At 36.7% G+C, this 20,850-nt stretch overlaps 1 protein-coding gene across 1 annotated transcript in view; it reads left to right on the forward strand.

The window, feature by feature from the left end:
* Positions 1-11,725, forward strand: part of RFX3 (regulatory factor X3) — a 258,294-nt gene extending 246,569 nt beyond the window's left edge. Inside the window, exons 17-19 of the mRNA XM_033123755.1 lie at positions 4,803-4,865; positions 5,815-5,857; positions 9,187-11,725. Of these exons, the coding sequence (XP_032979646.1) occupies positions 4,803-4,865; positions 5,815-5,857; positions 9,187-9,425 (345 nt within the window). The 3' untranslated portion in view covers positions 9,426-11,725. The remainder of the gene's footprint in view (positions 1-4,802; positions 4,866-5,814; positions 5,858-9,186) is intronic.
* Positions 11,726-20,850: the final 9,125 nt, after the last annotated feature.

The following is a 20,850-nucleotide window of genomic DNA, read 5'->3' on the forward strand; positions in this document are numbered from 1 at the left end:
TAAAAGTGGAAGAGAAGCAGAAGAGTCAGTGTCAGAGTGATGTAGCAGGAGAAAAATTCGACCTGACATAACTAGCTTTGAAGATGGAGGGGGACCACAACAAGGATTGTAGGAAACCCCTGGAAGCTAGACAAGGAAAAGAAATTCTCCCTTAGAATATTCAGAAAGGAATGCAACCCTGCCAATGCCTTGATTTTAGCTCAATGAGACGCATTGTAGAATTTTTTCCTCCAGAATAAGAAAATATATATTTGTGTTGTTTTTAGCCACTGAGTTTGTGGTAATTTGTTACGGTAGCAATAGAGAACTATTATAATGTGAAAGCTATATTGCCCTGAAGGAAGTCATTTATTACTTGTGGGTTGTAGACACTGCCTCCAATATGTTGTTTTTCCTGATTTCCTCCTCTCTTTGACATACATACACGTCACTGTTATGTCTCCATTGATGACTCCACCCTGGAAACCATCCTCTTCCGGGACTACTCCCCATTTGCTTTCACCAGTGGAGAATTTATGCTATCAGACTATCTCCTCACATCTTCATCTACCATCCAAATTAGAACAAACTTCTCACTAGAGCAGCTTGCCCCATCTGAATTACTAACATATGTAACCTTTTCGGCAGTCTCTTTTCTTGTAACCTTCCATGCAGTCTTTTCTCTCATTCTACACTTCTTCACTATTCACCCACTAATTTGCTCAATTAAACACCAGCCTTGACCTAGCTCTGTCTATGCATGCAAGCCTCCATAGAAAAGAAAGGAAGATTAGTCTTCCAAATGACTTCCCATCTTTAGAAACTGACCCTTGTTTCTTTCCTTGTGACTTTCATCAGTTGTTGCCCACGTGCCTGAGCCATGCTAGTCTTTAAAGACTCTGATTCCATATCCTCCCTGTGGCCTGTCTTCACACCTTCCTTAAAGACAAAATCTTCCATTCCTTCACTGATTGTGAACTGGATCAGATCTTCTGGGGTTTACAAGCTGTTCTTCTAGCCAAGGGGTGAGCCCGTCACCTCTTTTTGTAAATAAAGTCTTATTGGAACACGGTCACACACATTCATTTACCTATTGTCTATGGCTATTTTTACACTATAATGGCAGCTGAGTAATTGCATCAGGATCATAAATCCTAAAATATTTACTTTCTGCCCCTTTAACTGAAAAGAAAAAGGTTGCCAAGCCCTGTTCTAGACTATACACTTTCTTATTTTGATGCCACCAAGTAAATTAGTTATGGGGTGTGTGTGTGTGTGTGTGTGTGTGTGTGTGTATGAGAGAGAGAGATTGTATCTGTACCTGTAAATCTATAAATCTGGATATAGTAACAGATTATCTAGTAAGATGCAGTTTCTATAGGGGGTGTTTACCTGGCTGCCTGTGATGATGTGATTATGATTACTCACTAATCCTTTCGCCCCAGGTGAACACCCTCTTCCAGGAGGGAACGTGTCCCCAGGGGTGAGGTCTCCATCCCAGTCCCTGAACCCTTTCCTTCTCTCTCCAGCCTCTGCTCTGTGGGCCCTCTGTAGAGCCTCACTTGTTTGCTGCCTGGGCTCCCCGAACTCCACTGCATTGTTTCAGTTTCCAAGTGTTACGGTACAAGGCCTGCCTCCCTCACTGTGAAAAGTTCCTGGCTGCTGGCGGCTGTACCTGATATGCAGTGGCCCCTGTGGGGTGCATTTGTCCATGCTGAGCCCGACTCCACTCGTGGTGCCTCTGCTTAGAGACAGGCGTTCGGCCTTGCGGTCCTGTATGAACCAGTCCCCAGCTGCGTGGCCACATGTCAGGGCCTCGCTCAAGGATCCTGCCCAGCTGCCCCGATGACCAGTTGCCCATGTACACTTCTTGGCTGTTACTAGTTTCGTCATCAAGAATTTCTGGTTTGACAGACTCCCCCCTGCTGCCTGGACACACATTTTTTTTTACTCTGTTGTCCAGGAGGGTGTTCATTATTGACACTTTGTCAGGACCTAGAGGAAATGGTTTCTAGGATGGGAGGTCTTTCTTCCTGAGAACAACAGATATGATTTCTCTATCTTCCATTCTGTTTCTAATTCATAATGTCCACTATTTATCTATCTGGCTGACAGAATTTTAATTCCTGCATACATCAAAGGCCATATACTTTCTAACCCCAGAGCACATTTTAAATCCCTTAATTTGTATTCCTTCCTCCATGTATTGAACACACATACTTTTCCCTCCCTCCCTCTCTTCCTTTCTCTCTCAAATTCCTAAACCGAGGGTCAGAACACATGGTCTCAAATCTAACACCACTGTATTTCCTATGTAATGTTAGACAAATCAGTTCATTTTTTTCAGTAGCTGTAAGATTAAGCTCTCTACCTTACCCAATTTATAAGCCTTCTTATGAGGCTGAAATGAGAACGCAAATTCACTCATTTGGTATTTCTTCAGCCTGTACTATTTATCAGGTACTGTACCAGACTCTGGGATACATTTATGAAGAGGACAAACAAAGTCACGCCTCTCGTGGCACTGGCATTAGTGTTGGGAAGACAGAGATGAGATGAGGAAGTGAAGTAAGTGTTGCAGGTGTGGTCCGTGCTTTGAAGGAAGTGATTGAAAATGACAGAGAAGGTGATACTTGGATCGGGCTGTCAGGAAAAGCCTCTCTGAGGAAGCGATACTGAGAAAGTGATAGTTGAGGTCAGAATATCCGAGAGAAAGCCTGCCATATGATGAACCATGAAAGTACTTTATAAGCTGTAACATGTCACCTCAATAAGTCGTAACCCCCTCCAATCCCCTGTGCAGTGGGGAAGCTCAAAAGCAATAACAGTTTTTACAATTGCTGCAGCTACAGTTTTTCAGTAATCTCTGTACTTTCTTATGAACCTCCATTTTTTTTCAGCCGGATCATTGATCTCTTCCTCCTCTTCTGTTTCTGGTTGTGCTCGCTTAATCTAGGTACTTGTCATCTGTCCCCTGTCTGTGATTCTCTCTTCCTTAGGCCCATTCTCAGTCCTCCCTGCCCCCGTTTATATCCTTCCTTCCTGCTGCTTTGACCTGCTGCTCACTCCAAAACCCCTACAATTGATTCCCCTTTAATAGCCTGTGCTTCTAAAACTTCCTCGAAGGTTTCCTGGTTGCCTCATTTTCAGCAAAACTACCTATTTATAATATAAGCAACTTCTGACGTTCACCTCCAGAGAGGGACTATTTCCAGACTGATCAGACTGGAACTGGCTGGCACAGTGTCTAGCACATAGTAAGCTCTTAATACAGAGTTATTGAAGGATGAGTGAATGAAGGGATTCGTGAAACAGCCGATGAATGAACTTATCTTACTCAGTGTACCTATGGGATTAAAGTGGTTTTTCCTTAATCACGTGTATTTTCTTTCCTCACATGTCAAATGTATATAAAAACCTTTGCCTTCATCTAGATCGGATATCAAAATCTTACCTCTTAGGTATTCACAGCATTTTTTTATGTTAAACCTACTGTCTGCTGGTGGAATTTTGTCACTGATCCTTGAGACACCTAGAGACATTGACAGCGTCCCTGAGGTTTTTTGTGGTGTCCAGAACAGTGGCTAGCCACAAGCACACAGGATTTAGTATGCACATGTTTTGTGGCTAACGGTAATAACAATCACTGGGATTTCCGTTGCTTTAGCTTTTATTTTTAGCATCCTCAATAATCGGATATATCCATTCAGATTAAGCAGAAACTTGCCAAAAAAATAGTTTGTATTGGGGAAGCCGTCATATTTTTAGTTAAGTAGCAACTAAAAGCTGTGTTTCTTTTAAAGAAGTTTTTCAAATATGTCCAGAGTTTGAGTTTAGCCATTCTGTGTGATATTATTGTTCACCAATGGCAATAGTAATTTAGTCTCAAACAACTTTTAGAGATTTTTCAAAAACAGATGGAATAGTCACTGTTTGTAGGTAGAGAGGTATGTTTGGAATCGTCACTGCCAACTTGTTTCCAGAATTGGATCTTAAGTGTTAAGTATTCACTTAAAAGAAGTAAAAGTCTTATTGTATTGTATCAATTAGAAATAACTTAAAAATGATTCTTTAGCTTTAGGCATTCTCTGTTTATAGTTCTAAAATATTTAAGTAATGCCAAAAATAAAGAATCCCACTGGGTTTTTTTTGTTGCTTGCATTGTATTCTTTAATTCAAGAAATCCTATATAATTTAAACTGTGAATTTTTTATTTGAACTAATGAAAGGTTCTGACCCGTTAATCAGGAACAACTTTAAAACAACCATTCAGTATTTTAAATTTTATATTTGTCTCCCAATGGGATGTAACTATAAAGTAATGGGATAGTCCTCCAAACAAACATAGGAGTTATGTATCCAGGAGACCCTCATCCCCTTCAAAGCAGTCACCTAGGAAGGCTACACATTTGTTCCAGTAATGCTGCCATGGCTCAAAATGTTGTGGAATGCCTCTTTTTAAACTGCCTCTTAACTGCTAAGAAATAATCAAGAGTAAAATAATATTATTTTGAATATCCTGGATTGTGATGGAGATGAATTTGACCTGGGTGAGTAGTCAGAAATCATCCCAGGACCCACGGCAGTGAATAAAATTTGGAGCATTATTTAGAGTCACAAATGGATGTGAAATAACAGGATGGGCTTTCTTGAATGATACATAAACTGAGTCTTGAAATTATCAAAGAGGAATTCCAGAACCTTGGACCTTGGAATAAATGTATAAGCTCCCAAGGTAGCTACTATGAAGAATAATACATGTTTAGGTTAAAAAAAAAATGTGTGCATGTTTGCAAAATAAGATCAGTTTTATTACTTTATAGACATACCTTGTAGATGAAAAAAATACTCCTATCATGGAACTCTTTATAAGCAAACTTCCGAATGTAAGTAGAATTTCTGTCTCACCCTTTCTAAGTCTGTTGAGAAATCTCAATTTCTAATAATGACTTATTCTGAATCTTCAGCTTTAAAAAAAGTGATATTTGCCATTTAAAAAGTAGACGAGTTTAGGTTTCACTTCACCTTTTTCCAATTAGCTTTGTTACCTCTGCTATTCAATTATTTTAGTCTGTCCATCTTTGTTTACCCTGAGACTCTCAAATTGTATTTTCTCACTGTAAAATTATCATCAAGCTCTTAAACCAAGGTAGAAAATAAAGTCTAAGCTGAAGGTTATTGTTTCATATTGTTGTAAGCTCTTTTTTGTTTGTTTATTTGCATTAATAACAATCAGATACCTTTCTTTTTTAAAGTGGGACCCTTATCTTAGTAAATAAGAACAGCAAATTACAAAAAGAGAAGTGTCAAATTAAATATTTTTTAAAAAACAAAGACTCAACTTTGGGGCTCCTATTATGTTTTTTGTTTCTACTAATAAAAGCTTGAAAAACAGAATTCAACCAAGCGGCTGAACCGTTTTTCTAATGTAGATTCCAAATGGATTCATGAGCCACACATGGGGACAGAGCTGATGTGCTCTGCTTCATCGGGGCTTTTCCAAATTTATTCCACCATATCTTTCTTAATTCAGGCTACCGGGCCCCTATTTCTTCACTGTTAACTTGAAATAATAAAAGTAAAATGGAGCGTGGAAGGCAGAGAAAATTGTTATCCTTTTGCAAAGAGGCTAAGACAGCTAAATTGTGACACAATTTAAACTGTTCAAATTCGACAAGTTTGATTGGAAAAGTATGTGACCCATGTAGTTAGAGAGCAGAACGGTCACTAGTTGATAGTTTTAAAAAGTCATAGTGTGGGATTTTACCGCAGACTGAGAATATTATTTTATTTTGCCTGGTAGTAACTCTTGCACAAATGACTGTTGTTTTGCAGTTTGGTGACTTAAATGCTGTGTCTCCTGGAAATCTGGATAAAGGTAAGATCTGAAAAGAAAGTGCATTCTTAAGGATTCCTTTTGACTGGGAAATTTTCAGAGAGGAAAATGTAGTTTATATCTGTGGCGCTCTTATTTTGTGGAAATGGCATACAGTCCTAGATGAATATGACAGTTATGTTTTTTGGAGCCCTTCATTATTTCTCCATTTCTATGCTTTTTTTTTTTTTTAATGCAAGGCACCTTAAATTCAATAATTAGATTTAAATGCATTTACAAACTCATGACTTTTTGCCTGAAGTTCATTCAAGTAACAAGAAATTATTTGTGACCATCGCCTGAGTCCTAGAGAAAAGTAATAAATTGGTCCAATTTTTTTTGTTTTATTCAAGGCCTACTAGGCAAGAAAAAAAGATTCCTCAGCCTACCCATCTCACCACTTCACATTTTTCAGTGGAAAAAAGAACTCTGAAAGAGCGATGAAGTTTACTGTAAAAGCAAGATCAGTAGTGATATAGATGAAAAGGATAACATAGGTACTTCTTAATTTTTAATAGCAGCACTGCCACTCTAATGGGACAACAGGATATATATTCCTGAAGAACCTCATGATCTACAAAACCCCAGAGTGAAAGGAATAGGGCTTCGGGGAACAAGAGGTTAGAATAGGGCACACACAAACAAAAAACAATCCTATAAAAATACTAGCTCAGTTTTTTCAAAATGTAAAATTGATTAATGTAAAAAAAAATAAACAAGCACTGTAAAAATATATAGGCCTTTCTTCAAAAAAAACTAATGAAGATATCTTGAGGTTTCAAGGAATTGAGTTCTGGAATCAGGCACCAGATGCACAAAGACGAGGGAGAACTACACAATTAGCCCTTCCAGGATAGAGCCAGAGCCGGTAGGGACAGTGAGGCACGAGGAACCTAATTTTAGGCAAGAACACCTAATTTTAGTTTTTGTGTACCAAATTTCCATAACCACAAGTAGGTTTCCAGGAAAGGTCTTTGAGTCTGGACTGATGCACAACATGTCTATGGAGTTGTCTTATTTGCCTTGGGGAACTGGAAAAAGGGCATGCTTTTGTGGATTGCCATGCCTTCTAGCCAAAGGAACCCTGTCACCCACAAGTGGTCCTCAAGAAAAGCAGCCGAGTGCACTGACGTTTGCTCAGTCCATTATCCCACTGCCCTTTCCATCCACAGCAGGTAGAAGAGAGGACTTTATTCACTCTCTTTCACTTGCCTACCCACTTGAGATGATTTTTCCTCTTCAATGTTGGTTCTTTTATTATTTCCACACTATATCCTGGGCACAGGAAAGTTGGTGGAGAGGGAGCCAAGTAGCAGTGTGAGTTGACCTTACCTTCTTCGCAAGGCCCTGCTGGTCCAATTCACCCCCAGAGCTGAGGCTTCTTGAGATACCACCAAACTGGCATCATCAGAGCCTAAGGCTCAAATGGGAAAACTTCAAGAGTTTTTATGGACTTTTCCACAAAATGAGAATTTTAATGTTTTTCCTGATGATAAAAGTAATATTAGCTCTGTATAAAAATTTAAAGTTATACAGAGAATTAGAAACTATAGGCAGGGAAACTTCATAGTCACCGCCGTAAGAGACTACCACCATTAAGAATTTAGTGTGAGGATCCTTCCAGATACTATTTTTTGTTTTTGTATATAAACACATACATAAATAAAACAAGAAGTATCATACAAACATGTTTCAAGTATACCCTCTTAATGAAGCAAATATCCAGCAAATGTATCCCTCTCCCCGCAGCACCTCAGTCCAATGTGCTTGTTCTGACAAATCTAACATCATCAAGTCCATTTTCCAGAGGCAAACAGCTAACTGTAGAAGATAGATGGGCCAAGAAGTCTTTTGCCTCATCTAAAAGCCCTTCTTATCACTTCATGATGCATTACAGACATCATTTCTACTTAATCTAACCTCAACCTTTTTAATTACATGCATATACCATTTCTCAGGAGATGTGGCTCCTGGCAACTGTACACTGCACAGCCATATGTGCAGGTCCCTGTTACTCCTAATCGTTTTTCTCTAGAACCATCTTTGCCCCAGTTGATATTAAGAGAAGAAAAGTCAAGGGCCCCATTATATCAAGAGCTGCATTAGCAGGGACTTCCATGGTAGGTGTGACCTAAATGGTAAAATGAGACTCAGTATCCCTTAAAAGGAGTCTAACTTAATCTGAGTGAAGAGCCATCAGAATATGATATGCCATAGAAGAGAACATCTGATTCTGTTCATGCAAGTCACTAGAAAATGTCAAAAATATAGCAATAAGTGTAGATATATTTTAGTTATAGATGAGGTATTTGATGTGATTATACGGGTATCTGTTTTTGATAAACAGTAAAACATGTTGAAGGTAAAGTAAAAAGATATTTAAAGCATAAATATATTCACCACTGTTTAAAAATGATCCCTCATGAAGAGTGTCCTCTGCCCTCTTCTAAAGAGAACGTTACACAGTTGTAAAGCCATGTGTGAGCATTTTCTCTTTCATCTCTACTTTTGAATTCTAGCAGTGCATGCTGGAAGAAATGAGATGGTGTTCCATTATAATGATGTTTTAGTTAATATACAGTGGATTAAAACTTGGAGCTAACAGTGACTATTTAATACATTTAATTCCCAGAAATGAATACCAGCTATTAACAGTATCAGTGCTGCCAGGAATGGAAAGTCGTTGTGCATTTTTAATCTGATACTACTGCCTCAGCCTTCATAATTTTTTGTAATAAAAATTTAATACTGTGATCTACAACACTCATGTACACCAAAACATCTTTACAACAGCCCCTGATACATGCTGTGGTTATTTTAGGAATCAGCATATGTCTTACCTACATTAACATCAACACACATGAAATGTATATCTAGTGTAGATATTTGAAAGACCCTGAAAGTTTTCTTTCTTTCTCCTTCCCTCCCTCTGTCCCTTCTTTTTTTAGTTAGCATTATTCAGCTCAATACATTCCCCAAAAGCCAGCATAGTGTACCAAAGTGACTATGATAACAAAAATTATACCACTATTTAATATAAAAACTTTAGGAAATTCCAAAGGTCTTCTTAAAAGAACTATTAAAGTTATTAATCACAGACTAACCAAAAATAATAAATTGCCTTTGCTGTTTGAAAGAATTATAGATACATTAACAGAACATTGATACCAGTAAAATCTCCATTGAAAGGAACACGTACAAGATTTGTCCCCTGAGAAGAGCTAAGAAGTCGCCTTCGTAATGTACTGCATAAAGTGTTCCTAAAGCACCTGTTGATTGCCATTTTCCAATTTGTGTTTTGGTGATGGTCCTGGTATTATTTGTCTGTGCAGATGAAGGCAGTGAAGTGGAAAGTGAAATGGATGAAGAACTAGATGACTCTTCAGAACCTCAAGCCAAAAGAGAGAAAACCGATCTGAACCAGGCATTTCCGGTGGGCTGTATGCAGCCTGTTCTCGAGAGCAGCGTGCAACCAAGTCTCCTGAATCCAATTCACAGTGAGCACATCGTCACAAGTACTCAGACTATCAGACAGTGCAGCGCTACAGGAAATACCTACACTGCAGTCTAAAGAATAGTAAAGCATATTTTTCCAGCTAACATTAACCCTGTTGATATTGGGCTTACGTTGAAATTTTAATAAGCCTGAAGGACGACTGTTGTCAAATTCTATCTGTGCTGAACATTACCTGTTTGGAGTTGTGAAATGGAATGGGTGTATGTATTTTGCCAGGTTTTTTGTTTGTTTTTTTTTTTAACATAAACAAATTATTTGCCTCTTAATAAGAGTTTTTTTTTCCCCCTTAGTTTCAGGTGTCAAGAAGGATTTTTACAACACTTAATGTTTTTGTTTTCTTATAATTAAAAGTAATTTACATTTTTTGTAGCTTAAAATATTTTATTGTTGATTGTTAGTCTTGGTGTATGATTTCATGTGTAAGTTTTTAATTAGATGCACTTCTGTGAAATATCAAAAGAAATGAATTTCTTTGATTTACACTGGAGGCATGCCCATTTGGCAGCAGATGCATCAAATTTGCTTTTGAAAGGTGCTTTTCATGGGACAGAACCACAAGACACTATTTTGATAACATTTTGGAGTATGGAAAGAGAATACAGAACATTTTTATTATAGTGCTAGAGGGTTGGGAAGGTCATCTATTTTTCTCTGAAGAAAAACTGAGCTGTGCATTTATCAGTTCAGAGTAAATGACAGAATTGCAAGAGATTATGCTAATATGTACATAATTTGTGTACATAATTATTAAACCATGTTAATGCAAGCTTCCGTTAAACATTGAATTTTAACTGTTATTTGCATACCAATTCCTCTGTTTAATGACTACTGATTCTGTATTTGGGACCACTGCACAGATGCATTCTGCTGTTGAGTGGGGCTGTTATAGCTAGATACTGAAGCTGAAAAAAAATGACTTGACTTTTTTTTTTTTTTTAAGTGTACATGCTACTTATGCTGAGCTGGACATACAGGAAACCATTCCATTTGGATGACTTTCTTTTATTCCAGGTCTTTTTCCTAATAGTAGTTCAATATGCTGCTATTATAAAAGAAAATTTATAGAATGCAAGGAATGTAGCAACCTGCATATCGTTATTTCCTTCAAAAATATTTCCTGGTTTCTAAAGTATGTGGATTTAAATTTTAAACAGAACCTGAAGGCAGTGTAACTGGCACACCGCGCTGTTGCTTATCCCCAATTCGGTAGGATTTGGGTAGGTGGCTGGATGGACCAGTGCCATTGAAGAATGTACATCAGGGATCATCGTACCTCGGCTTTTACATGGTGCCTTAACACAGAACTGAAGCTATGGTTTAGTAAGGCTTATTTTGTTCCTGTGAAGTCCTCTGCAATCCATTTGACAAGATGTGCCTGTCATTTTCAGATTCCCGAAGTAAGGACAGGTTACATGTTCTTCAAAGGAAATTTAGGGCAAACAAAGCAAAACAAAAAGACAACAAAATCACTTTTCCTCTTTGAGTGACCGCGAACCTATTTTTTGTTCCTAGAGCTGAATATTATTTGATTACAAATCAGATTGCTTAAGGGTGTGGAATAGCAGGCTAGTTTTAATTTGTTGCATAAAATCATATGTTTTAGACCATTCTTATTTAGTTATCATTTAAGAAAGTTAACAAAATAAGTAGGTACTTATTGAAGTGCATCTTTTCAGTCTAACTATTTGTCTGTATGTGTTGGTGTCTGTGTCCACGTGCGCACATGCGTGCCGGTGGATAGGAGTCAGCTACAAAGTCAGAAGGTGAGATCCTAGAATGGATACACCCATCCGCATTTTCATTTACATGAAGAGCCAAGGTTCTTTTAAGCACTCAAATTATTAACTACAACAACAACAAAACAGGCACATCCATTCATTTAAATATGTCTAAAAACGCTAATCAGCAAAAATAAATACATTAAGCCAAACAAAAGGGAAAGCACAAAATGACTTACAGATTATTTAATGAGGCCTATATGAAACTCAAGATGTTTATCTTTCCATTTTTAGTGGGGTGGGGGGTGGGGTGGAAAGAAGAGGGTGAGCCAATCTGTCAAGTTAAAAACACCAAACGGCTTATCGGGTAATTGGCAATATATTTCAACTGCTGTTGCTCGGCTGCCTTAGACTGACACTCAATGAAAATCAACAAAGTTTCTTAAGTAAACTTTAAGTGTTTTAGATGTAATTTTTTTAAACGGATTCAAATTTTGTATTATACAACTCACTCATATATTTGAACGTCTTTACTAGCACATCACCAGCTAAATACATTTAAGTGATCATCCCCCCCTTTTTTTCCCAAAAAAGCAATGAATTTGCACCATCACACACATTTAAAAAAAAAAAAAAAAAGGCAAACAAGCAAACAAGACACCTTAAGCTGCAAAGACCATGTCTTCTTCATTGTACATTAGGAAACATTTACACGTAAATTTAAATCAAAACATGGAAAAAAAAACAACGAAAACTTCATTTCAACTCTCCTTTCTGAATTTTTTCACTTTCCTATCCCCATAACTATATTAGCACCACCCCCAGAACTATATTATATATATCTGTATTGGACCAAATGTGTTTACTGGTTTCATCTTGTTTATTGAACAATTTTAAATATTATCATTATTCCCTTTATTTTAATGTTGGATATATTCCTATTGTTACAGGAATCTGAGGATAATGGGCAAATTTAGATTGATACAAGTTACGGATTGGAGGCCCTCCAAGATTCAACATTTCTTCCAGTTGTTCATGGTTTGTTCAAAATTTGGACATATCAGGAATTAATAAATATTCTTACATTCCAATTTGACTCACTAAAAATATTCTTATTTCCTTTAGGAACACAGGACTGTCATTTCTTCATGAATATTGTCAATAGTTCTGATTAATAGACAAAATAACATCTATGATCTATGCTACTTGTAGTCCAGTTATTTGTAGTCCACGGTAACACACACACACACACACACACAATCACAAACATCTTAACAATTTTGAATTTGAATTGTGAAATATATTAGAAAATAAAAACATCATAATTTATATATCTGAGCTAATTGGAGCAATCACATTTATTGCGTTTATCGAACTTTTTTCCATTTTTTCATTCACCTTAATTATGACTCCTCTAAATAATAGACACTATCACTCTCAGTAGATTTATTGACAGGTGACTAGGACACATTTTAAGAACTTCTTAGTATTTCTTGGCATTGTAATCAAACACTAGTCATGAAAAAATATCTACATAGACCAAGTGCTACACTTTCAGTGAGGAAAAAATGTAAAGAAGGTGTGTTGGGTATTTTTAAGTTTCAGAAAAGATATTTCCATATAATATGATTGAGTAGCATGGGTATAGTTTGATCTTCACATATACTTTGTGAATTATACCCAAAAGATTTGCATTCATGAAGCCAGTGAACAATAGGGTGAAATGGGTGAAACATCTCCTTGGAACACAGGGCCCAATTAAAACTTTTTTTTTTTTTTTTTTTTTTAGTTATTAAGTGGCTGGTCACTTTTCAGGATTCTCATCCAAACTATGTTTGGACTGACTGTATAAGTCTTACTGCCTTTTCAGAAATCTGCTTTCCTTTTTGTGCTTTTTCTTGTACTGTATAGCACGGTTCATGCACCTCTCTTTAGATGGTGTACTTTAAAAACAAAAGTAAATTTTAGAAAATGGTTTTAACACTGCATACCTAAAATTAGTAGTGTGCAACACTGACTGCCTTTGATCTGTAGTAGACGAGTGAAAATGAACACATTCTTGTAGAATGCTGTCAAAGTCATTCAGGAATGAATGCGGTTTCATTACCGTGATCATGAACCTTTTTACGTGAATGCACTCTCTAGAAGTGCTAAGTCTGATGCATTTTCAAATTAAAAAAAAAAATTCTTCAGATGATGTATTTGAAATGTCTAAAATAATGCTGTGCTGAATATTAGTGTAAAAGAAAAAAATGTGTGTCACTGTGATGTGGGTCCTCCCTGTGTGGACACAAGTAGAAAGTAAAAAACTTTGGCAAGTCACCTTTGTGTACAATTTGAGGCAGTGGTTATATATAACAAATTGATCTTTGTTATAACCTCCCCTCCCCCACGTTCTTGGTGAGAAAATAACAACCATCAAAAAATGGAAATCAGACCTTGTGATTTGTATGAATTACACCAGAACATGGGGGAGAGAGGTTGACATGCAGTGCTATTGAAAATTGGGCTTGTCACTAGATCAGATCAACCTCCATGTATATGGTTAGAACACATCAGTTAATGGAATCCTAGTATTTCTGCAAGTTTTGGTGATTTTTTTAAAAAACTGGAATAGAAGCATTAATTCAGTGCTTAGTTCTAGTATTAGAAAACCCCTTTGATGTAATGCCTTGTATTAACCCTTTGAGCATTGTAAGATATACAATGGGGGACAAAAGCCTTTCAGATCCTTTATTTAGACTTAGACCGGTTTAAAAAAATACTCTATATCCAAATGTCTAATTATGCTGTTTTTTTAAAAGGGGGGTAGGAAGAGAAAGTGTTTCCATGCTGAACACTTGCATTTTATATACAACTCTTAATTTTCTTCAAGAGGGCTTGATATATTTATTCCCAAATATTCACTGCCATCTAAGTAAGTGTACTGTTTACAGAAAAAAAAAATCAACTTTTCTAGCATCACAGCATGACTCTAGAAAAGGAAGACAATACATGGTCCTGTAGACCTATGTCATAACCGATCTCTGCACACTGAAAGTACCTAGATTGCCTTTAAAAGGTATGATAAAGAAAGGGTTACATTTTTTTTCCAAAACAAAACAAAACAAAAGATCTCATTTTTTTAGCTTTAGAAAGTACAATTGTAAGTGAAGCCTTAGGAAGAAATGAGTTCAAGTGGATAAAGAAAAGCTAAACTCTTTGTGGGCAGGTAAGCTATTTGGAGTTAAATCTCTCATAACATATTGTTTGGGAACTTCATACAGGGCATAATTTTATCTATGCTCCGAAACTTTAATACTTGTCAAAAAATTATATATAGATAGAATGGAGAGCAAAGCACTTGATTTTAAGCTCATCTGTCAGGAGTTGTAATGACTACTGCTTGTGATATCTGTAAATGCTAGTCTGCTTACACAGTTGCTGACTTTGTTCAAGGGACGCTCTGCGTGCACTGGACCCCTTTGTCCCCTGCATGATGGAACATGAGAGCAGTGTCGTCTGCAGATGCGCTTGTGCTGCCCTGGTCTGGCGCAAATAAGAGTGTAACCTATTCCGATGTCTGGTGAAAGGACATCCGTAGCCTAGTGCAAGTTTGCCGTAAACGTTGCTTTTTAGGCAGTTTAGGAAGTCAAACCATGCAAATTACTCATGTGTTAACATGCAATACTCAAAGGGTTTTAATTTAACTCTCTTCTTTTGAATTCTTCATGATGATTTACTGTAAATGCTTCTCAGTTTGCATGCTCTGATCATTGCTGCTAGTGATTTTATGTGCCAGTAGACCTGAGTTTAGTTTACCAATTTTACTTAAATAGTAAAAGCCACTTACAAAGTGACTGCCTAGGATTTTTTTTTTCTTTTGTTTGAAGTAATTGGTAATATGTCATTTTCAAAAATGTGTTTTGTCTCTTATTGATTCCGGTATTTGATTCTTTTTTTTCCCTCTTTCCTTTGTTTTTTAAATAAATTATGATGTTGGGATTGGAAGCCCTGAGTAATGAAATCTTTGGTAAGAATTGTTTATATAGCTCAATAATGAAGACAACAAATCTTTGTTAGAATTATGATTCTGGGGAGGAAAGGAAAAATAATAACTCCCATTGACTGTTGATGACCAAGAAAATTTTTCCTTCAATGAATTAATAGTTTTGAACAAATGATTGCCTTGTTTTAACCTGCTAAACACAATTTTTAAATGACCCAATAAAGGAGGTATTGAATTTTATTCGTTTAAAAAGCATCTTTTGTACCAAAGCAAATTTTTTCCTCTACTCATCTCCATCATCAATTGGGACCTATGGTGGTGACCAATGCGTTAGTTACAGAAACTTTAAGTGAGTGCCTTGAGAAAACTTGGAAATTTGTGCCTGGGGTGGTAAACTTTTAATTAGGTTAATTGTAGTGCTTACCAATCAGTAATTCTACTATCACTCAGGGCTTTCGTACCTTCTAGGTAAAACTTCTTTCATTGTGTTTTTTTAAAAAACTGTATTTTTTTTTAAGTGCCATCATTTAAATTTCACTTAGTAAGTGGCAGATTACATTATTCAGTCCCATAAGCACAGAAACATAGTAACACTAGAAGATATTTGAACATTTATTTTACAATCGACTGAATATATTATGTAAATGAGGTAAGCAACTTTTGTAGAGATTGTATGTGTGAGATAATGTAATGTTCTTTTCCAGTTTTTGGACTACAGTTGAATAAACTTTTTAATTATTTAAAAACATCTTTACCGAATAACATGTGATGGTTTTTTGTATAATGTATTTGATTTTGTAAATACGTATTTCCTGATGTGATTTTTGTGAGAAATGCTAAATCTTTTAGTATATCATGTCCTCTCAAAATTGGCAGGAGCTAAATAATAGTTTGTGGGCGATTTGTATTGTGTACTGTACAATAACTGGGGAACTTTTATAATTATAAAAATATATATTAACTTTTAGTGTGTTGTTTAAACAAATGACTGGAACATACTAAAGATATTAGTAGGATTTTTCTGAATATTTCAGACTTGAACTCAGGCTAGCTTTCTTGTGTTTTTCAAAACAAAATGGTGTCTTGTCTTTTAAAATCAATAAATTTGTTTCCTTGTTACAAATACATTTGAAATGGCTTGATTATTTTTTCCTTTCAAACCATTGCCAGGAAGCTTATATTGCACTGTCTCATGTAGAGAGTAGTCTGTGTCATTCACTAGCTTAGAAACAAAATTGTTTTCCTTTTTAGTGTCAAATGTAATTGCCAATATTTACACATGAACAGCACAAAAATAGAAAAGAAAATTATAAGCCCAGCAGGGTGCAAATCTTACCCTCAAAGAGAATTAGTGATTGAGTGCTGTTGAATTTTGGAAGCCGTCAACATTTCCATTGTAAATCCAGATTTTTGGATATTCATAATGTGTTTGTTTTATGTAACTTCGCATTCATATTTGGCACCCAAGTTCCTTGCAGTAGGTTGAAATAACTTACTGAAAGTCGTTTTAATACACTTAAGAAGATACCCTGCCCCAATTTTTTTCCTTCTTTGAATTATCCATTTACAGGAAAATTCACTCCGTTTAGTGTACATTTCTGAGTTTTGACAAACACATACCATCATATAATGACCACTACAATCAAGTTTAAAACATTTTTTTCCTTGCAGACATTTTTTTTTCAAATTATATTGTATATAAGACCTCCTCCTAGAATATAGAATAGCCAGTTCATTTGGGGTTTCTTTAAAAGAGAAATTCAAGACAGAAAATATCCTTTTGGGAATCTCCAGCATAGTGCTTTCATATCATAGTACAGAATTACTTCTGAAACAAAAATATTGACACCTTAGTCCATAGAAACACCAAATTCATTTTAGCTTATGTGGACATTTAATCCAGTAACATAGAACTGTACTGAATAATGTTGTTTAATAGATAAATGAAAAGAATGTAGACAGAATTAAAGCCAATATTAGAGATAATACTATGCTAGAAAATGAATAACTAATTTTGTCATTTTTATGTTGTAGCCTTAGACACTTGTGAGATATTTGAAATCTTTTGTACAAAAAAATAGCGTTCCCAGTTTCTACCCTTGATTTTGTACTTTGTTTCTCTTGGAAATTGGAGATCTTTCAAATATATATTATAATTAGTGTGTTTACTTCTTGGTTGCAGTATTCTTCCCAATATTAGTTTCTTCTCCCTTGGAAGTTGGACATTTCAAGACTTGAACTTAGCCTGAGAAATGTAGCTGGTTTTCATTAACTGATTCATTTCAATCCACCAAATATTTTTCCTTCATTATGGTCTAAAAGTAATGCATGTAGAAATTTGTCATTTGGCTGAGGCACAGATTGTGTGTGTGTGTGTGTGTGTGTGTGTGTGTGTGTGTGTGTAACACCATCATAGTAAGTAGTGCGGTTGCCATATTGCTGAAGATAATGTACTTTAAAATCAGAGGAGGGAGTTAAAGAGCTCTCTAATCTGACTCAGGTCTGCTGCTCACTAGAGCAATGTCTGGAGCAGGAGAAGAAGTTGGCTTAGCCTTACAGGGGCTGGGTGGCAGAGTATTAGGGCAGAGGCACCTGACACACAGTGGCTTCCCTATGCTGGTAAGACCTGTTTTCGCCTTGGTTTATTGCTAGCTCTGAGATTGGAAAGTATCATAGGCATTACTAGGGACATGAGAAGTTGTGTCTGAGTTGTCTGAACATAAATACTTTAGTAACTAAAATGATTATAAATTAATGTGTTAAATTAGATTCTCAGGCCAACACTTGAACACATAATGAGCAAAATCTGGGTACATCTGCTTCCATGCTGAGCCCTGGGCAGGTGAGTCCTGTGGGAGCCCTTTGAGGTCCTTTCTGTTTTGCTATAGCTTTGTGGGTCTCAAGGACAGGAGCCCTGTTGGTTTTCAAACGTTTTAGATGTTTGGGGACTCGCTCAGGGGCAGGTCTTAAAACTCGTGGTGCCTGATGTGGGGTGCAATCTTGGTTCCTCAAGGAGGAGCTCTGGATTTTAAATTCCCTCCTGACTGTTGGTTGCAGAGCTGGGGTTGAAGTTTATGGTGAAATTGTGTCCCATCCTCTCCTATCTGCTTAGGTGTGTTTTGTTTTGTTTTGCTTTTTTCTCATTTGCCTGATGTGTTGGAGTTGCTCAGCCAGCCTTTAGGTTTTTCTCAGAGGAAATTGTTCCTCATGTAGCTGTAGAGGCAGTGTCTGTGGGAGGAGGTGAGTCCTGGATGCTCCTATGTTGCCATCTTGAACCAGCATGCCAGAGATTCAGGGTGTAGAATGGTACCTGGTATCTAATTTAATCAACAAACATTTGTTGTAGGAATTAATGAACCAATTCTCTTATGATTACACCTAATGACTCTGCTATTTAAGGTTGATTGTTTCTGCTATTACTAATAATTCCTAACGACTCCTTTTAAACATTTTATCTGTGCATTTATCCTATTTTTCCCATACACGTGTAGTCTCTGCACACAATTCTAGAAGCCAAATTTAGGGGTCAATACATTGCAAAATGGGGGAAATATATTGCTGAACCCTACCTTGAAACTTTGAATCATTTATAATTCCTTCAATAGCTCGAATCAAATCACTAGAAGCCAATTAACTGGAAACAAATGTAAAAGCATCCTATATTTGATCTAGGACTGTTTGCCATTTTACAGCAGAGAAATCAACACTTCAAAAAATCCTAAATAATCTGGCAAATTGATTTCTCAGCAAAATTGTATGTGATTATGTGGACACATTTCCTCAGCAATTGCCATATTAATTGTAGATGCACTTTGGGCGAATAAATATTTTATACTTTAAGTGATCCTCGTGAAGTTAAACTTGGAATATGAATTACAAATACAACACTAAGCACTTATGTTAACATAGCATTACATCTCTGTCTTTTCAACAGTAGCCAATTAAACATACCTGCCTATTCTCAGAATACTTTATTATGTGTATTAAATAGGGGAATTGTTCTTTAAATTACGAAAAGAAAATTTAAGATCCTTCTGATCTAAAATATGACTCATAATCCCACCAAAATGAAAACAACCATTTCTTTGAAATGTAGAATGGATAAAGAAATTATGGGCTATTCATACAATGAAATACCATATATTATTGAATTACACCAAGTACTAGTAACAACATGATAAATGTCACAAACATTACCTGGGGAAAAAAAAGCCAAACATGAAAGAATACATGTTCCATTACTCCATTTATAAAGTTCAAAAACAGGAAGAAGCATAGTATAACATGTTGTCTACCTTTGGGGAGGAGAAAACATTTGCAGTTATGAAACAGCTCGTGGCTCTTGTGTGCTAGCAACATCTTATTTCTTGATCTGTGTAGTGGTTATCTGCATATTTGCTTTGAGATAATTTATTGTGCTGATAAGGTTAAAACTAGTCTGGGTCCAGACTCACCTTTTAAGCAGAGTTTAATGGCTTAAAATCCCAAATCCACCCAACAGTTTTTTAAAGCCTGGGAAGCATATAACTGACGCATCTCTACTGAAAGGTGTCCCAAATACTGCGTTCCAGCTTCCCTTTTTACTCATTTGTCAATGATGCCTAAAACTGGAAGTCGCCATTGAAATGTTTATGCTTCAATCACCAAATGAATGCTGCCTGCATGATTTCTTACATCTTGTTACAAAAAGATATGTTGGGTGAAGTTGATGCAGGTTAACAAGGAAATACCAAGAATGTTCTTTTTTAAAAAAATCTCTGGCTTCCTGGGAGTAAAGGATACAATCTATGACAGGAAATTTTAGTAAGTCTCCCAAATTTACGCGCTGTCCTTATTCTGCAGAAATAGTTCTCATTCAAGTTCCCTGTGTTTTTCCGCCTAGCCCAAATGGCCATTCAGATGATTAATATGAGCAGGTTCTGTGCATTGCCGGAGCAGTGCTGTGATCTTCCGCATACAGAGGCCTCCGTGTGACACCTGGCAGTACACCAAGACCGCAGAATGTGTCTAGGGGGAAACCCTAAAAAACAGCAGGTATGACGGGCAGGAAATAACACTTGTTTGTATTGCAGAAATAGGACAGTTTATCTGCTTGATAGGTGTGCTGTCCCTGCAATGTGCCCAATCCCAGGCACTTAAACTTAGGATGCCATATGGCCATCCTGAATTACTTGCAGAATCCAAATGCCACACAGCTTAGAACCAGTGAAACAGCAAGTCGTGCTCTTGCATAGAAATGCTTTTGCTAGTCAGCATCATACAAATGAAGGAGCCAGAGGTGGGGCACTCCCACAGCTAGTCCACCCCACTGCTCTCGCTGCCCCTTGTGCTTGCTGGGCTGCGATTTTAAGCCAATGGAGATGTCCACAATCACTGCCTTCTGGTCAACTCCCATCATTCTCTTGCACCTTTTATTGAATTCTCTTTCCTGGCACTAGAACATGTTTATATCTTTTCAGAGGCCCAATTTCTTCACAATAGTCTGTAGATGCTTGAGTCCTAACATCTGATTTTATAAGGTGGCTTCTGTGGGAGATCATATTTGCACTGCCATGTTCCGCTGGGAGAACCTGGAATATTCTGAAATATCACCATCCTGTTTGTCCATAAATAATAGATCTGGTCCAAAGAGAATTATTATTAGGAGTTAGAAAGACTGGACCCTTTCATTCCATAAAATAAAAAAATAAAATCGTGCAGAAGTATATAAAGTTAAAGAAAAAAATTCCTTTTCCCAATCCAATTCTATTTTACAGAGGTAACAGCTACGCAG

The sequence above is a fragment of the Rhinolophus ferrumequinum genome, chromosome 12 (assembly GCF_004115265.2).
Source record: "Rhinolophus ferrumequinum isolate MPI-CBG mRhiFer1 chromosome 12, mRhiFer1_v1.p, whole genome shotgun sequence".
NCBI classification, from domain to species: Eukaryota; Metazoa; Chordata; class Mammalia; order Chiroptera; family Rhinolophidae; genus Rhinolophus; species Rhinolophus ferrumequinum.